The 14182-nt window shown below is 43.6% G+C and overlaps 1 protein-coding gene across 2 annotated transcripts in view; it reads right to left on the bottom strand.

Moving 5' to 3' along the window:
- The window catches only part of LOC126145286 (potassium voltage-gated channel protein Shaw-like), a 451068-nt gene that overhangs the window by 38899 nt on the left and 397987 nt on the right, over positions 1-14182 (bottom strand). For both annotated transcript variants that reach the window (XM_049915547.1, XM_049915548.1), the window contains exon 4: positions 865-1789. In XM_049915547.1, coding sequence (XP_049771504.1) covers positions 865-1789 — 925 coding nt within the window. The remainder of the gene's footprint in view (positions 1-864; positions 1790-14182) is intronic.

Here is a 14182-nt window from a genome sequence, read left to right as displayed (position 1 = left end):
GGGTAAGTGCTCTACCAACTGAGCTACCCAAGCACGACTCACGCCCCGTCCTCACAGCTTTACTTCTGCCAGTACCTCGTCTCCTACCTTCCAAACTTTGCAGAAGCTCTCCTGCGAACCTTGCAGAACTGGCACTCCTGAAAGAAAGGATATTGCGGAGACATGGCTAGTCCACAGCCTGGGGGATGTTTCCAGAATGATATTTTCACTCTGCAGCGGAGTGTGCGCTGATATGAAACTTCCTGGCAGATTAAAACTGAGTGTCGGACCGAGACTCGCACTCGGGACCTTTGCCTTTCGTGGGCAAGTGCTCTACCAACTGAGCTACCCAAGCACGACTCACGCCCCGTCCTCACAGCTTTACTTCTGCCAGTACCTCGTCTCCTACCTTCCAAACTTTGCAGAAGCTCTCCTGCAAGGTGGGTAGCTCAGTTGGTAGAGCACTTGTCCGTGAAAGGCAAAGGTCCCGAGTTCGAGTCTCGGTCCGGCATACAGTTTTAATCTGCCAGGAAGTATCATATCAGCACACACTCCGCTGCAGAGTGAAAATCTCATTCTGGAAACTAAAGTTTCCCGTCGACACTGGGGCATCGCTTGAAAGACTGATGAACAGTTTTGTTTGGATTGACTCCAGCTACAGGTTGCAAAATCGACATTGCAAGTGTGTAGCGGAACACCAGAGAAAATGCGTCTGACGTTTCCTAGGAAGAACGCCTTGTTTGTGTCTAAATGCTAAATTTTCTCTTTGGACTCGTATGTATCAACACACAAACAGACCACAAGAAGCACTGCAAGAAAGAAAAAAGTCTTTTCGCACAGTGAATAGAAGAAACGGGAAGCGAGGCGGACAGCAGGCGCACTTACCGATTTTGGACGGCACCAGCGCGTCCTTGGGGTGGTTGGCCTTGATGGCGTTCATGCGCCTGTTCTGCGGACAGGCCATCCCGACCCCTGGACCGGCGCCGGTCGCGTAACGCGGGCCTCTGGGCTGCTCGACGGGCAGCACGCGCCGCCGCTTCTTGGGCAGCTTGGCCCTCGCCTGCGTGTGCGAGTAGTACATGGTGAAGTTGCTGACGATGACTGGCACCGGCAGGGCGATGGTGAGCACGCCGGCCAGGGCGCACAGCGCTCCCACGAACATGCCCACGTACGTCTTGGGCACCATGTCGCCGTAGCCGACGGTCGTCATCGTCTCGAGCGCCCACCACAGGCCCAGCGGGATGCTCCTGAAGTCGTTCTCCGGGTTGGTCTGTATCCTCTCCGCATAGTAGACGAGGCTCGCGAAGATGACGATGCCGAGCACCAGGAAGAAGACGAGCAGCGTCAGCTCCTTGGCCGACGCCCGGAACGTCTGGATGAGGATCTTGAGGCCGGACGAGTGTCGCGTCAGCTTGAACAGCCGCATGATGCGGATAATGCTGAAGAACTCGAGGATGTCCGCGTTGCGCAGGTCCGAGGCGACGTGGTTCAGCGTTAGGTCGATGTAGAAACTGAGAGTCGCTACGTAGTCGATGATGTTGACGGACGCCTTTATGAAGTCCAGACGGTTGGGCGACGCGATAAAACGGATAAAAAATTCTAAAGTAAACCACGCGTTGCACACGCACTCTATGTAGTCGAAGGCGTCGTGCGCCTTCGTCTTAGTTTTGTACAGCACCCACGTGGTGGCATTGTCTGGGGTCGACACTGTGCGGTTTACCAGGAACGGCACTCGCATGTCCGGGTGAGTCTTGAGGCAGAACGACACGATCGAAACACAAATGAAGAACACCGATATCACACCGATCAACTGGAAAAGAAAAAGAGAATCAGCACATCAGGTTACGAACATCTTATCTACACTCATGCTCATAAATTAAGGATAATGCTGATACATGGTGAAACAACACTCTAGTGGGCGGTTTGCGGGTTTAAATCACCTCGGGGTATGACCATACGGTGCATCTGACCTGCGGTCGTCGCACGGTGGCGCTGGGAGCAGTCCACATATGCAGAGATGTGTTGGTGCATGTCAGAGTACGGTACAGCGAGTAAGTGAGCAGACGTTTGCAGATGTACTAATGGTGACTGTGTGTTGAAATGGCTCAAAGAACACATATTGATGACGTTATGAGGGATAGAATACGAGGGCGACGGGAGGCTGGTCAGACACAGCAGGTCGTAGCACGGGCCCTCCGTGTGCCACAAAGTGTGATCTCAAGATTATGACAACGATTCCAGCAGATAGGAAACGCGTCCAGGCGCTACAGTACGGGACGTCCACAGTGTACAACACCACAAGAAGACCGATATCTCACCATCAGCGCCCGCAGACGGCCACGGAGTACTGCAGGTAACCTTGCTCGGGACCTTACCGCAGCCACTGGAACAGTTGTCTCCAGACAAACAGTCTACAGACGACTGAACGGACACGGTTTATTCGCCCGGAGACCTGCAAGGTGCATTCCACTGACTCCTGGTCACAGGAGAGCCCGTAAAGCCTGGTGTCAAGAACACAGTACATTGTCATAGGAACAGTGGTTCAAAATGGTTCAAATGTCTCTAAGCACTATGGGACTTAACATCTGAGGTCATCAGGACCCTAGACTTAGTACTAAGTAAACATAACTAACCTAAGGACATCACAAACATCCAAGCCCGAGGCAGGATTCGGACCTGCGACCGTAGCAGTCGCGTGGTTTCGGACTGTAGCGCCTAGAACCGCTCGGCCACTCCGGCCGGCGGTGGAGGAGTACCTTGAAACAGAAGATGGAGTGGCCTGCCTGTTCTCCAGACCTAAACCCCACCGAGCACGTCTGGGATGCTCTCGGTCGACGTATCGCTGCACGTCTTCAAACCCCTACGACACTTCAGGAGCTCCGACAGGCAATGGTGCAAGAATAGGAGGCTATACCTCAGCAGCTGTACGACCACCTGATCCAGAGTATGCCAACCCGTTGTGTGCCCTGTGTACATGTGCACGGTGATCATATCCCATATTGATGTCGGGGTACATGCGCAGGAAACAGTGGCATTTTGTAGCACATGTGTTTTGGGACGGTTTTTTCAACTTATCACCAATACCGTGGACTTACAGATCTTTGTCTTGTGTGTTCCCTATGTGCCTATACTATTAGCGCCAGTTTTGTGTGGTGCCACGTTGTGTGGCGCCACATTCTGCAATTATCCTTAATTTAGGAGCATGAGTGTATATATTTACATGAACATACAGGGTGTTTTAGCACAGAAGTTACAAACTTTCAGGAGAGATGGAGTACACCTAGACGATGGAAAGTCACGTAGCAATGCATGATCGAAAACGCTTTCCTGGCGTGATAGTGACGACAGAGAAGACAAGAGAGGAAGGACACGTACACCGTGAGGAAAAATGTTTATTATGCTTCGTGCAGCAGAAACCAAGAAATGAGAATAAAAACAGACGACGACGATCGTCATCAAAGAAGGTGTTCGAAATTACAATCCCGGATGCATGCCTCACGTCTTCGGCGCACAGTCTTCCAATTTCTAACTCCTTCTTTGATGACGACCGTTGTCTGTTTTTGTCCATATTTCTTGGTTTCTGCTGTAACAAGCATAATAAACAAGTTTTCTCACCCTGTTCGTGACTTCCTTTCTAGTGTTCTGTGTCGTGACTACCGCGCCAGGAAAACGTTTCCGACCATGCATCGCTATGTGATTTTCCATCACCTAAATGTACTCTGTTTCTCCCGAACCGCTGTACTGAAACACCTTAGGTATATTCCATAAGTCAGCTTATGGTGTGTGACGGAGGGTACTTCTGGTACCACTACGGTTAGGTAACACTGGATTACATAAACAGGATGAGCACAGAGGAACTTTACACTTCCAAAAACTCATACAAACAAAAAGTTACAGCTTTCTCGCTCTGAACCTTAACCTGCTAATTGCATATCTCTGGAAGTTTGTTTTGCGAATGGGTGCATTATTTTGTTGGTGGCTGCCACCGCCAGAGAATGCTTGTGTCAAAAACGCCAACTACGTCACAACAGAAGACCTCATGTGTCCTTCACTTAGCGAAGAGGGTAACGTATTCAACGAGCGTTTCGCACGCACTTTCATCAAGAGAAATCCTTCAGAGTATCCATTTATGTTTATTGCAGACAGTTGCAACAGAAGCAAAAGTCCTGGTCGGCCTCCTGTTTCGGAACAAAATTTTTATCGCGTTCAAGCAGTATTCTAGCGAAGCCCACAGAAATCAACATGTCGAGCAAGTGGTGAACTTCAGTTCTCACAAATAACCGTTTACAAACTTCTGAGTAAGCGCTTCGACTAGGGAAGATACAGATTGGGTTTCGTCGAAGCAACCATTCCAGGAGATTATGCAGCTTGATCAGATTTCTGCCCTGAGATGTTGGCAAGGATGGACAATGGCAGTAACACGTCAACGAAGTTAGCTTTTAATGACGAAACGACGTTTCACGCCAATGGAAACATTAATCGGCACACTATTCATTTCTGGGGAAGAGAAAACCTCCATTTCTCCATCGAATATGAACGAGATTTGCCTAAGGTTAATGTGCTCCGCGCAGTGTCGAGGGATAAGATATACGGCTCTTTCGTTTTCATGGAAAAAATCTGTCACAGATATGTTTCTTTGTGGCTTCTGTCCCAGTTGCAAGAAGACTCCGAAAACCTCATCTTGCAATAAGATGGTTCTCCTTTTCACTCCCACCGAAACAGCTAAACACACATCTGGCAGAACGATGGTTCTACTGTGCAGCAGCTGATGATGACGTGTGGTGTAGATGGCCGCCACGAACTTCAAAAATGGTTCAAATGGCTCTGAGCACTATGGGACTTAACTACTGAGGTCATCAGTCCCCTAGAACTTAGAACTACTTAAACCTAACTAACCTAAGGACATCACACACATCCATGCCCGAGGCAGGATTCGAACCTGCGACCGTAGCGGTCACGCGGTTCCAAACTGAAGCGCTTAGAACCGCACGGCCACACCGGCCGGCCCGAACTTCAACCATTTGTGATTTTTTATGGGGTTGTGTGAAAAACGTAGTGTTTATCTCACATCTTCCACAACCATTAACACAGTTTCGGCAGCGAAAGCAGCTGCGTAACAGTCCATCACTACATCGACATATTGCACAAGGTTTGGGAGGAGTATGAATACTGATTCGACGTTTGTCATCTGACTCGAGGAGCACATAGCCAGCCCCTTCACTTGTAAAAAAAAATAAAAAAAAACCAGCGATTATTACCGAGACAAGGTGTGAAGCGAATAAAATGTACAATTTCGTTTGTGTGAATTTTTTAAAATGTAAAGGTGTTATCTTCTGAACGTGTACGTTTTTATCCATAGTGATGAAACCTTAAAATATATCCAAAGCATAGTACCCGTGGTCTAGGGGTAGCGTCTTCAATTCATAATCAAAACGTCTTCGGTCCCGTGTTCGATCCCCGCCACTGCCTATATTTTGATAAATAATCAGCATTGGCGGCCGAAGACTTCCGGCATAACAAGTCAGCCTCATTCTGCCAACGGCCTTGTCAAAGAGGGCGGAGGAGCGGATAGAGGTTCAGGGCACTCTCTTGTCCTAGGGGTGGGAAATTGCCCCTAAAGGCGGAAGAATTAGCAATGATGAACGACATGAGGATGCAGAAGGCAATGGAAACCACTGCATTAAAGACACGTAACGTGTATACACAGGACATGTGGCCTGTATTTGAAGAAGTGTCATGATGAACTCTCCATTGGCAAAAGATTCCGGAATAGTCCCCCATCCGGATCGCCGGGATGGGACTGCCAAGGGGGAGGTTACCATGAGAAAAAGATTGAATAATCAACGAAAGGATAACGTTCTACGAGTCGGGGCGTGGAATGTCAGAAGCTTGAACGTGGTAGGGAAACTAGAAAATCTGAAAAGGGAAATACAAAGGCTCAGTCTAGATATAGTAGGGGTCAGTGAAGTGAAGTGGAAGGAAGACAAGGATTTCTGGTCAGATGAGTATCGGGTAATATCAACAGCAGCAAAAAATGGTATAACAGGTGTAGGATTCGTTATGAATAGGAAGGTAGGGCAGAGGGTGTGTTACTGTGAACAGTTCAGTGACCGGGATGTTCTAATCAGAATCGACAGCAGACCAACACCGACAACGATAGTTCAGGTATAAATGCCGACGTCGCAAGCTGAAGACGAACAGATAAAGAAAGTGTATGAGGATATTGAAAGGGTAATGCAGTATGTAATGGGGGACGAAAATCTAATAGTCATGGGCGACTGGAATGCATTTGTAGGGGAAGGAGTAGAAGAAGAGGTTACAGGAGAATATGGGCTTGGGACAAGGAATGAAAGAGGAGAAAGACTAATTGAGTTCTGTAACAAGTTTCAGCTAGTAATAGCGAATACCCTGTTCAAGAATCACAAGAGGAGGAGGTATACTTGGAAAAGGCCGGGAGATACGGGAAGCTTTCAATTAGATTACATCATGGTCAGACAGAGATTCCGAAATCAGATACTGGATTCTAGGGCGTACCCAGGAGCAGATATAGACTCAGATCACAATATAGTAGTGATGAAGAGTAGGCTGAAGTTCAAGACATTAGTCAGGAAGAATCAATACGCAAAGAAGTGGGATACGGAAGTACTAAGGAATGACGAGATACGTTTTAAGTTCTCTAACGCTATAGATACAGCAATAAGGAATAGCGCAGTAGGCAGTACAGTTGAAGAGGAATGGACAGCTCTAAAAAGGGCCATCACAGAAGTTGGGAAGGAAAACATAGGTATAAAGAAGGTAGCTGCGAAGAAACCATGGCTAACAGAAGAAATACTTCAGTTGATTGATGAAAGGAGAAAGTACAAACATGTTCCGGGAAAATGAGGAATACAGAAATACAAGTTGCTGAGGAATGAAATAAATAGGAATTGCAGGGAAGCTAATACGAAATGGCTGCAGGAAAAATGTGAAGACATCGAAAAAGATATGACTGTCGGAAGGACAGACTCAGCATACAGGAAAGTCAAAACAACCTTTGGTGACATTAAAAGCAAAGGTGGTAACATTAAGAGCGCAACGCGAATTCCACTGTTAAATGCAGAGGAGAGAGCAGATAGGTGGAAAGAATACATTGAAAGCCTGTATGAGGGTGAAGATTTGTCTGATGTGATAGAAGAAGAAACAGGAGTCGATTTAGAAGAGATAGGGGATCCAGTATTAGAATCGGAATTTAAAAGAGCTTTGGAGGACTTATGGTCAAATAAGGCAGAAGGGATAAATAACATTCCATCAGAATTTCTAAAATCATTGGGGGAAATGGCAACAAAACGTTGGTGTGTAGAACATATGAGTCTGGCGATATACCATCTGACTTTGGGAAAAGCATCATCCACACAATTCCGAAGACGGCAAGAGCTGACAGGTGCGAGAATTATCGCACAATCAGCTTAACAGCTCATGCATCGAAGTTGCTTACAAGAATAATATACAGAAGAATGGAAAAGAAAATTGAGAATGCGCTAGGTGACGATCAGTTTGGCTTTAGGAAAAGTAAAGGGATGAGAGAGGCAATTCTGACGTTACGGCTAGTAATGGAAGCAAGGCTAAAGAAAAATCAAGACACTTTCATAGGATTTGTCGACCTGGAAAAAGCGTTCGAAAATATAAAATGGTGCAAGCTGTTCGAGATTCTGATAAAAGTAGGGGTAAGCTATAGGGAGAGACGGGTCATATACAATATGTACAACAACCAAGAGGGAATAGTAAGAGTGGACGATCAAGAACGAAGTGCTCGTATTAAGAAGGGTGTAAGACAAGGCTGTAGCCTTTCGCCCCTACTCTTCAATCTGTACATCGAGGAAGCAATGATGGAAATAAAAGAAAGGTTCAGCAGTGGAATTAAAATACAAGGTGAAAGGATATCAATGATACGATTCGCTGATGACATTGCTATCCTGAGTGAAAGTGAAGAAGAATTAAATGATCCGCTGAACGGAATGAACAGTCTAATGAGTACAGAGTATGGTTTGAGAGTAAATCGGAGAAAGACGAAGGTAATGAGAAGTAGTAGAAATGCGAACAGCGAGAAACTTAACATCAGGATTGATGGTCACGAAGTCAATGAAGTTAAGGAATCCTGCTACCTAGGCAGTAAAATAACCAATGACGGACGGAGCAAGGAGGACATCAAAAGCAGACTCGCTATGGAAAAAAAGGCATTTCTGGCCAAGAGAAGCCTACTAATATAAAATACCGGCCTTAATTTGAGGAAGAAATTTCTGAGGACGTACGTCTGGAGTAAAGCATTGTATGGTAGTGAAACATGGACTGTGGGAAAACCGGAACAGAAGAGACTCGAAGCATTTGAGATGTGGTGCTATAGACGAATGTTGAAAATTAGGTGGACTGATAAGGTAAGGAATGAGGAGGTTCTACGCAGAATCGGAGAGGAAAGGAATATGTGGAAAACACTGATAAGGAGAAGGGACAGGATGATAGGACATCTGCTAAGACATGAGGGAATGACTTCCATGGTACTAGAGGGAGCTGTAGATGTCAAAAACTGTAGAGGAGGACAGAGATTGGAATACGTCAAGCAAATAATTGAGGACGTAGGTTGCAAGTGCTACTCTGAGATGAAGAGGTTAGCACAGGAAAGGAATTCATGGCAGGCCGCATCAAACCAGTCAGTAGACTGATGACCAAAAAAAAAAAAAAAAGTAAGGAAACCCTTCAAGAATATGGACGCCTTATTAGTAAAAGTCGCAAACATTATTTCATAGTTTCATCTAAAATATGAATTATTCCTTACGATATTTTTTGTTACTCTGTTTATTGATGTGTTTAGCTTTTGATATTAAGTTTTTAAACTTAATTTAAGATTTAATTCACAGGACCAAATAAGGTAGCAAAATCTGGCCCGAATAGTGAAGCTGGAAGTTCTCGTAGCAGAGGGGGTGGAATAGTGTTGACAGTGTAGCAGGTTCCTCCCAGCATCCAACATTACTATTAAACCCGTAGCGTCGTGACTGAAACCTGGTTGACAGATTAATGAAATAAGTAGTCGATGTAATTTGATTTCAGCCTCACCAGAGATCTTTTATTTACCTCTTTGCTCTTGACTATTCCTTTTCCATCCAATTAACATGTGTATGATATTCTGTTTTTGTAGTACTGGCTGGATAGTGAATTGGAGGTTTTGAATTGGGAATGTTTCCTGATCTTTAACTGTGAAGTCATAAACTGAATTTAACTAAATGCTTTTATGGCCGGTTGCCCAACAAATGCTGTCAAACATATATGAAATAAACTTTCTAGGAAACTTAATAGTAAATGTTTTCAGTTGTATTTTCTTTTCAGTGGGAAAGTTCACCTCTTCTTTCTGTTGCGATGGTCGTCTTGAATGCAGCCGCCATAGAAGTTACTAATTGTTGTCCGCGTCGCCTAATGAAAGGAACTCATACTTCTATGCGGAGAGATGAACTGCTTGTCAAATAAATAGACAGGCATTGCAATTTTCTTCACATTATGTATAATAACCCAAAATCCAAGATTATTAACAAACCAGTTGCAACAGGAAGGGCAATAAAAATGTTCGTGTTCTCTCTTCATCAAGACACTTTAAAAAAAAGTGACAATCACATATTTCTCATCTAACAGCATCTCTGCTGAAATGCATCGCTTCCTTTTGTATCTTACGTATATCTTTGGAAACATCTAGCAAGTGCCATTTCACATGTATTCATCTGACATTTTATATCCCGTTGACACAGTCCTCTATGACTTTTTCGCACTGGATAGATACAAAGCCAAAAACTCTTGAATACGTACATGGATATCGCACAGTACTCTCTATCAAAAAATAATCAGTGCACACAGGGCATGTTACATTTATGATATCATGCACGTGTAATCGTTGGTCAACCAGTGGCGTACTGCGTATTTAACTAACACTGTTACGCGTTTGACACAGACACTGAACTGTCAGACTAGACAAGAAAAGTGCAGTTTGATGAGCCTTTATGTAAGCACCACCAAAATATATGAGATGATCATAAACATTGTACAGTAGCATTGTACTGGCTAGTATTCACATATGAAGTGTGCTTATCATAAACTAGCGTGCAAATTTACCTCTGTCACGCAACGCTAGTGAAGAACAGAAAGAACACTCAATGATGTTACATGCTTGAGCTAACAGGAAAACAACGGCCCACCAGGTGGCATTACAGTTACAATACATAAACTGAAGCAGAAGAATAATTATACGAAATATTATATGATGCATAGAGAACTTAGTAGTAATAATTGTAATTAGACAGATATCCCAGATAACATTTACCTAGTGACAGGGGCATATTACTTTGTACTTTCACTTATGATAAGTGACAGGGGTAAATTTATCCCCTACTTTGTGATTAGCGTGACAGTTGTAAATTTGTCCTACAGTTTGTGGGAAATATTCTTCATATGTGGAACTAGGCAATACAACGCTATTGTGGAATGTTCACGACGATCTCATGTAGTTGGGTAGTACTTATGTAAATGTTCATCGAACTGTACATGTACGAAAAGGTTGGGCTAGTAATGCTGTTTTGCTCAAATATGTATTATGTTGATAACAATGTGTCTCCCACCGGTCTGGTGATTAGACACAGAAATGTTTGCGTTATTGATCTGAAGATGACTGACTATTTTAGTGAGAACTGGTGATCAATAAATATTTTTTGCACTTGTGACTAATAAAGAATTTTTTATAAGAATCGACAATTTTTAAGGTATACTGATATTCCTTTCCCAAATTCTAAGTGAAATCGTTTTCATGGATGTTGGAATATGTCGAAAATTCTTGAACGTAATTGCATTTAAGAAGCAACAACAAACTTGTCACAAAAAAGTAAGTATACCACACACTAACCTGCATATGATAATTCTAAGACTATTGTAGTCATTCATTATCAGACTGAAAATCCGTTTATAGCACTTACTTATACTGATCGTATTACTGCACCGCAGATGTGCAGAGGTCAGACAGAAACCCCCCCCCCCCCCATGCCCACCTTTAACTGTTTCACTCGGGAGTCTTGAGTGGCAAGAGCGAGTGTCGATATGTCACAGTATGACCTCTGATTTCTCGTCGCGGTCATTTAGCGTTATATGTGTGGGAGGAAGTAATATGTTGGCCAACTCATAACATACGCTCTCGAAAGTTGAGCAGTAATCCTGTCCCTGAAAAACGACGCCCCTCTCGCCACCCATGCCACTATAGTTTGTTGAGCATTTAAACTTTTGCCATAGCGTTACCGAAAGATTGTCCATAAATGATTTTGATGAAGTGCAGTCTCTACATCATGTAATACCGTTAGAATAATGCAGCATATCGTACTTCACAACAACTGTTTTAATACTTACGGTGTGAGGTTATTTATTTATATGTATGGCTGCTGACAGCCTGTTAAAAGCCTTCTTAGGTGGTACGACGAGCAGAACAGAACTCTTCCTCGTCTGGGTGAGTGAGATGAATGCGTGTATAGTGTTGTATAGCATTGTTTTAAATACTGTATTATTGTAACTGGTGACGGTGTTAAGGTCGAGAGAAGAGGGACCCTGAATTCCCGTACACAGCCTACACAACAGTAACAGTGACATTAACAGTGTCACATGCCCTCACTCTATGAGACATGGAAGAGAGTTTTGCAATTATCCCAGAACATTGTGCTAATGTATGACGTCAGTAATTCTGCTCTTGTCACTGACCAATCATTGGCGATGAATATTTTTCCCACCACCAGATTTCGAACCGACTGCCTCCGAATTGTGCAACATACCTTAATATGTGCGTTAGCAACCTTGGCTACGGAAGGGGGTTAACAGAGAAATTTTGACTCTGAGAGGTGTGTATGCAAACTTTCGTGGGAATTTTCTTGTTCTGGATATCTGGAACTTTTCATGTTTTGGATAGCTGGAATCGTGCTCGTAAGGTTTGGATTGTTCCGACATGCGCGTGCAGCCTCGGCCGAGAAGCTGCGCTACATGCGCGTGCAGCCTCGGCCGAGAAGCTGCGCTACACAGGGATGATTTATAGGTGGTTTTTGCTCAGCGAAAAGATTCGCCGCATTTATCTGTTGATACCGAAGAGAGGAGAGGGGACAGACAGTTGAGCTTTGGTGTTAGATCTGAACAGTCGAGTTTTGGTTGTGTCGTATTAAGCAGCAAAGATGGGATTTTTGAGAATTATGGATTAATGGAAGATTTATTGTGGAGGGAAATTGGTACGATTATACTCTTTGTGAAGAATGGATTATAGTTTGCTTTATTTGCTACAGCAGTTGGTAATGCAGCATTCTTGGTTCGTCAGACAGCTAGATCGGAAATATTTTTGTTTTTAACTTTTTTAAGGATTTATCGATAATTGTGAGAGAAATGGATTTGAGAATTAGATTTCGGAGTTTTGTTTAAGAAAAGATTATATATGTAAAGTTTAACTTTTATAAGTACTGGATTATAGTCACGCGATCTCAGAAAAAGCTAAAATACTCTTGAAGTTTCGGTAATAGTTATTAAGTGAAATGATGTGAGATTGCTATTGAGTTCATTTAACCCCAGAGTCATTTTCCGCATCCCAAGAGTCAATTAATTTTCAAATTTATGTAAAACCGTTATCAGAAATTATGAGTCAAGAATGGTAGCAATGTTTTTAGAGAACGCATTCCACCTTTGTGTATCTCAGTACCTAGATATAGCTACGAGAGCAGTTTGCACAGAGCTATCCAGTGCGATCCAGGTAAGCAAAATAGTGTAGAAAAGACTTTCTTTCTTTAATTGCTTTTCACAGGGACCAATTTTAGTTTCAAAATTATTAGTTCTTCATTAAAAAAGTTCATACTCATACGTTGTGATAACAATAAGTTTCAGACAGGGATCGATATTCTAAGAATTCTCTCAGTTATTTTTCTATGCATACTCACAACTGAATTTTGTCACCAATAATCAGCGTTATGCCCACTATCAGCTGTAAGCTCTGGTATGTGCACCATTCAAAACAGGAAGCCTATAGTTCAGCATCTACAGACAATTGGACATTACAAACACAATCAGCATTACAGATCCACTTTCACTAAAATAAGATTAAGCAGACAACTTTTAACTCTAGACACGCATCCTCGAGGAGTGGCGTATAAATCCCTTACTATTTATTCTACTTCAGATTTTCCATATTTTCTATCTTTCACTTCAGGCAAATGCAGGGATGATTCCTTTAACAGGCCGCGACTTTCTCCAACTGGACTTGTGCCCCATGCCTAATACTCTTGACCCTGACGAGAAGTTAAACTGTAATAATCCTTTCTCCTTTTTCGATAACATTATTATCGTCAAAAGCGGCCCACATTTCAGGAGTGGATGCTAAATGCATCCCAAAATCGTATTTATCATAAGAAAATATTGATTCTCCCTCTCTCTTTCTGTCCAGTAGAGCTACCTTTTTTTAAAATTGATGTTACGAACCATAATCGTTGAATTTATATTATTTATTTTTACTCATCTGGCCTCTATAAAATTATTTATGTTGTATATGTTCTTCATGTGATTATTCACGCCCTGACGAAAGGATGTACACTACTGGCCATTAAAATTGCTACTCCACGTAGATGACGTGCTACAAACGCGAAATTTAAATGACAGAAAGAAGATGCTGTGATATGCAATTGATTAGCTTTTCAGAGCATTCACACAAGGTTGGCGCCGGTGGCGACACCTACAACGTGCTGACATGAGGAAAGTTTCCAACCGATTTCTCATACACAAGCAGCAGTTGACCAGCGTTGCCTGGTGATACGTTGTTGTGATGCCTCGTGTAAGGAGGAGAATTGTGTACCATCACGTTTCCGACTTTGATAAAAGTCGGATTGCAGCCTATCGCGATTGCGGTTTATCGTATCGCGACATAGCTGCTCGCTTTGGTCGAGATACAATGACTATTAGCAGAATATGGAATCGGTGGGTTCAGGAGGGCAATACGGAACGCCGTGCTGGATCCCAACGGCCTCGTATCAATAGCAGTCCAGATGACAGGCATCTTATCCGCATGGCTGCAACGAATCGTGCAGCCACGTCTCGATCCGTGAGTCAACAGATGGGGACGTTTGCAAGACAACAACCATCTGCACGAACAGTTCGACGACGTTTGCAGCAGCATGGACTATCA

Source organism: Schistocerca cancellata, chromosome 2 (assembly GCF_023864275.1).
Source record: "Schistocerca cancellata isolate TAMUIC-IGC-003103 chromosome 2, iqSchCanc2.1, whole genome shotgun sequence".
NCBI lineage: Eukaryota > Metazoa > Arthropoda > Insecta > Orthoptera > Acrididae > Schistocerca > Schistocerca cancellata.
This window is presented reverse-complemented; position numbering and strand designations above follow the sequence as displayed.